This window comes from Camelina sativa, chromosome 15, assembly GCF_000633955.1.
Source record: "Camelina sativa cultivar DH55 chromosome 15, Cs, whole genome shotgun sequence".
Classification (NCBI taxonomy): domain Eukaryota; kingdom Viridiplantae; phylum Streptophyta; class Magnoliopsida; order Brassicales; family Brassicaceae; genus Camelina; species Camelina sativa.
The window spans coordinates 8,561,790-8,567,397 of record NC_025699.1 but is presented as its reverse complement, the minus strand read 5'-3'; the positions used below and the strand labels follow the sequence as shown (position 1 = coordinate 8,567,397).

The window sequence follows — 5,608 nt, the reverse complement described above, 5'->3', positions numbered from 1 at the left end:
AAGATGAAGATCTAGAAAGATAAAGAATCCTAAATAAACAGATCTAATAATTCATAAAATCCCTGTGAAAAACCCTAAACCTAACAAGCAAACTACTCAGACATATTCAATGAAGAACAAGACATGATTCTGAATAATAAGCAATAGAGATTAAAAAGAGTAAGAAGGAGTTTAGAAATTCTTCTCTACAAAGCAGATCTCTCTCCAATAGCTCTCAAAAATCTCTCAGGGTTGCAGGAAAAATAAAACTTGATAGAATAAAACTTAAGGGTTTGGAAAACCTAAAAACACTATTTATATGTCCTAAAACACGTCAGGGACTTATGTTGCAAATATGGAAAACTTTGGGGCAGATTTGTAAATTTTCCAAAACTTGGGTCTTGAGTCGGCAGAGATGAGTGTCGATCGATGCCTCCTATCTTGGTGTCGGTCGATGCTCCTGCTTTCATCCGAGACCAAATTGATTCTTCAAGATTTATGCTCCAAAACATCCAAATTGCTCCATTTTGCTCCTTCCATGCTAAAAACCTGTAAAGACTCAAAAACAATCTAGAAACAAATGAAAAGACACTAAAAGACTCTTTATATCATGGTTAAAAACCACAAAAACCATGATATATCAATTAATACAAGTGACTGCGAAGCCCATATATGACTAATTAAAACGAAATAATACAAAAGAGAAAACGAAAAAGACCATAAAAAACAAGAAAGTGCCAATTACACCACAACCCACGCGTTGCGTGGGGAAGCACCTAGATTACCTAATTACCTAAATTCATACTTTATTTTACTAATTACCTAATTACTACTAATTTGTAACTGAAATTTCATACTTTAATTTCAATAATTACTACTAATTTATATATATGATTAAATGAATTGTGAAATGACTATTGTTTTCCTTCATTCATTTCAATTAAATACACTATCAATTAAAATTGTAAATCCTCTAATTAAATTATTTTAGAAATAACTTCTATCACTACAAATCCTATAAATAACCATTCCCACATCCTCCTCCACCATATCTCAAATTCTGAATACTTTTTTTTTTAATGTTTTTGCATGAGTTGAAAACTCATTGTAAGTGTTTTTTTTTAACAACTCATTGTAAGTGTTTAATTATATATTTTGTTGGATATATCTTATATTGTGTTTTCAATTTTATTTCTTTGTTTTATGTATTGTTTCATTTCTTCTTTGTTTTATTATTTTTAATTTTAAATTACATATGATAATAAAAAAATTACATTAAATATGTATAATAAAAATTTGATGGCTATACAAAAAAAATATCATGCAGATTCTAAAAATTATTAATTCTGATCATTGCACAATAAGATAATCAAACTAAAGAAATCTTCTTTATTATTTATCTAGATATTTGATTATTTCTTATATATTTATTTTATTTGTAAAAGAATGCAATGTTTTAAGAAAATAAACTATTGTAATACAATAATTAAATTAATTTTCTTTAATTCTCTCTAAGCTCTAAAAAATTGTAATACATATTTTTAGTATACTCATCATTATATTTAGTTCTTGTGATCCAACATATAATTATATGAAGCTCTTGATTGCACTTCATATGATTTCATAGGGAATACATTTAATTTGTTACATACAAAATAATTTGGATTTTAATTATTTTACTCTTTAGTTTTTTTTTCAGCAGTTAACTCTTTAGTTTATGTATTAGTTTATATCATAGTAAATATTCATTTTTTACACACACACATATATATATATATATATATATATAACTTGTTCAGTTTGCTCTTTATTGGTCAATTTGCTCTTTAATGTTTTAAAATATAATATTTCTTTTTAATTAAACTTAAAATTCAACTCATTTAATCATATACATAAATTCATACTTTAAATTTACTATTTACTACTAAATTGTAACTGAAATTACATATATTGTGAATTAACTATTGTTTTCCTACATTTATTTTCAATTAAACACATTATCAATTATAATTGTAGCTCCTTTAATTAAATTATTTTAGAAATATAACTTCTATGACTTCAAATCCTATAAATAATTATTCTCACATCCTCCTCCACCATATGTCAAATTCTAAATATTTTCTTTCTTTTGTTTATGTTTTTGCATGGGTTGAAAACTCATTGTAAGTGTTTAGTTATATACTTAGTTGGATATATCTTATATTGAGATTTTAATTTTTTTTTTGTTTGTTTTATGTATTGCTTCCTTCCTTCTTTGTTTTCTTATTATTTGAATTTTAAATTACATATATCTAATAAAATTTTGATGGCTATACAAAAAAAACTTATCACGTAGATTCAAAAAAATATTAATTTTGATCATTTCACAGTAAGATAATCAAGCTAAAGAAATCATCTATATAGGGAATGTACTTAATCTATATAAACAACTTAAACTGATTTGGATTTTAATTATTTAACTCTTTAGTTTATGTAGCAATTCATATGATTTTATAGGGAATGTATTTAATTTATATTAAAAAAAATTAAACTGATTTGGATTTTAATTATTCAACTCTTTAGTTTATGTATTAGAACATAAACTGAATTTTTGAATATCATAGTATATACTCATTTTTATTATGTACAATATACAGTATTTGTTTTACCTTGAATAGTCAAAAATATCAAACAAAACTAGGGGCATTTGCATAAATACCCTTTTTACTATACCTTTTTGCAAAAATACAATTTTTGATGTTCATTTTCAATAATACTCTTTTTAATATACAACATAACTAAATTTTCACCCTAAACTCCAAATACTAAACTCTACCCCCTCAAAACTATATCCTACATCTAAAATAGAGAATCCAAATCAAAAACAAAAAATTCTAGAAGTTAATTTAACCAAAAAATTGTGTGAAAGAGGACAAAAATGAAAATAACCAAAAAATTGGTATTTTTGAAAAGGGGTATCAACAAAAAGGTATTTCTAACATTATCTCATAAAGAGGTCTATTATGCAGGCTGAACAATAAAAAAATAAAAAAATTTGATAAATATGTATGTATAGTTATATTGAAATACTTTATATAATTTGATATTGTAATGATTTGAATAAATAAAAGTTGATTATTGAATTTAGGAAATTTATTTGTTATATATATATATATATAATACCACTTTTGAAAACTACGCCTTTTAAAAACTTTATTAAAAATACCACAAAAAAGTGAAATACGTATAATCTTAGAAAATATACATAAACTATCTATAGATATATGTGTGTGTGTAAAATTTTATATATAATTTATAAATACCTTTTAAAAACCTTTCAAACCTTATAAATTTGACAAAAAAGAAACCTTATAAATATTTGGATCGAGTCTCTAAGTAGTACGTACTATCTAGAAATATCTTATAAATCTTATAAAACTTTATAATTTTGCATATTTAAAAATGGATATTTTTGAAAATAGATAGATGAGAGAGACATTTCTAAAAATATTGGCAAACTTTATAATTATTAAATTAATTAAAATTAATTAACATAATTAATACAGCAATCCGCGCATATGCGCGGACTTTTACCTAGTAACAAAGAAGAGAAAAAAATATCTAAAATCAAACTCATGATCGTTTTACACATCAAGTCAACAACATACGAAAAGATGAGAACAATGCAGGCAAACCCCAAATCTGTTTATGAAAGGCCATAACTGAAAAGGATTATATTTTATTCAACAAGACTTTTTTTCTAACTGTTTCATATTATCAATTGAAAATGGCTGATTGAATACCATTTTTTGAATTAGCTAAAGAATGATTTCATAAATTTTTAAGGATATAAAGAATTTCACATCCAAATTAATATCCTAATTAGCCCTCAAAATGCGTTCGTTCACACATTAATTTGAGTCAACAATTGACTAGAAGAATAAACAGATTCCGGTCACATTTCATTAAACACACACATAGGAGTTACACTTGTCACTTCTGTCATCCAAAAAAACACTATATATATTGTTATTAGTAAGCAATAGCACTTCCCACTATATATATTATTAATCAACGCTAGGTTAGTATAGCGACGTGAACGGTCTTCTCAGTTTGGTCTTTCAAAAGACGCTATCGTTTGGCTATAAGAACCAACGAATGATGTTAGGCTTAGCAAGAACCACGACTGATCCGACGCTCAAGATCCTGTATAATTCTTGCTTAAATTATTATGACTTGGCCACTAAATCCATCGACGAAGCTATAGAGTTTTCTATCTCCAAGGAGTACGAGTTAGCATTTCAGGTGGTTGCTAGAGCCTTTCTTAGTGTATCTTCGTGTGAAGCTATTCTTGAAGGACGTAAAAATGTGCCGGCTTATGTTCCATTACGCAATATGCGGTTTAAAAGAATGTTACACATTGGTAGAGTTTTCTCTTCTCCTTCTTTTGTCAGTCACTCCTTTGTCTTCATCTTTTTCTCCGACTGACAAAGTCACAAATGAATCACTCAAACAACTCTGCTCAAAACCGGGAATAAACAGACCCTTCTGCATCTTTTGGCTCGCTGATCCAAAAACGTTCACCCTCGACTTCAACGGTCTTCTCGGTTTGGTCCTCGAAAAGACGCGTTTTCAGGGCTATACTAACCTAGCGTTGATTAAAAGTGAAGCATCTTTCACGACTGATCAGACGCTCAAGATCCCGTATGGGACTTGCACAACATATTATGACCCAGCCATTAAATTGATCGAGGAAGCTATAGGGTTTGCTAGCTCTAAGAACTACCAGTTAACATCTCTGGTTGCTGCGAAAGCCCTTAAAAGTATAACTGTGTGTGATGCTGCCCTTGCAGGACGTCATAATGTGCTGATTTATGTTCCACAACGCAATTTTGATTTTGAAAGAATCTGTAACATTGTTAGAGTTCTCTCTGACGTTTTGAGGTCCTGATTCTGTGTGTAGACGGCAAAAAGTTATTAAATGAATAAATGCATAGTTAAATGACTGTGTCTTGCAACTTCGCTAAGACTTTCATCTCTCGTTACTTCTGGTATATATGAATTTGTGACTATAATAAATCTTGTACCCAAACGAAGATACAAACATACATACATACGTACTATATGAACACTAACGTAATAACCCAAGGTCTTGAAATATTTTCAGTTTTTATTTTTTAAAATATTTTTTTCAAAGAAGGAAATGAATGATTAATAACCAAGATATTTTTTGACAGGTTCATTATCAATGGAATAATGGTGGATTGAATACCATTTTGATTTAGCTGAAGAAGAATTCATAGATTTTAAAGGATGATATTTATGAATTCCACATCCAATAAAAGTGGATTATTTTTAGGAAAGATATATTCTCCTCAAATTAATATTGTAATTTTTTTTTTGACAGATGTTAATTTTGTAATTGTCCCCCCTAAATAGTTAATTCACACATTATTTTTAGTCAACAATATTGATTAGGGTAAACAGATTTGGGTGATCACATTCCATTAAACACACAAACACCAAGATTAAGCATGCCAAATGGGAGTTACACTTGTCACTTTTGTTATCCAAGAAAATTATATATGTACTTTTTAACAAAAAAAAACTATATATGTACTTTTTAACAAAAAAAAAAAAAAAAAAAAAA

The 5,608-nt window shown here is 27.4% G+C and overlaps 2 protein-coding genes across 2 annotated transcripts in view; both read left to right on the top strand.

Moving 5' to 3' along the window:
* LOC104748254 lies at positions 4,325-4,909 on the top strand. Its single transcript, XM_010469926.1, has one exon. The coding sequence runs from the start codon at positions 4,325-4,327 to the stop codon at positions 4,907-4,909; it is 585 nt and encodes a 194-aa protein (XP_010468228.1).
* Positions 4,960-5,608, top strand: part of LOC104748253 (pectinesterase inhibitor 2-like) — a 1,309-nt gene continuing 660 nt past the window's right edge. Inside the window, exon 1 of the mRNA XM_019236691.1 lies at positions 4,960-5,009. Coding sequence (XP_019092236.1) covers positions 4,960-5,009 — 50 coding nt within the window. The remainder of the gene's footprint in view (positions 5,010-5,608) is intronic.

Excerpts from the sequence above, each read along its gene's own strand:
- LOC104748254 (XM_010469926.1), top strand. The coding sequence starts at position 4,325 with ATGTGCCGGCTTATGTTCCATTACGCAATATGCGGTTTAAAAGAATGT.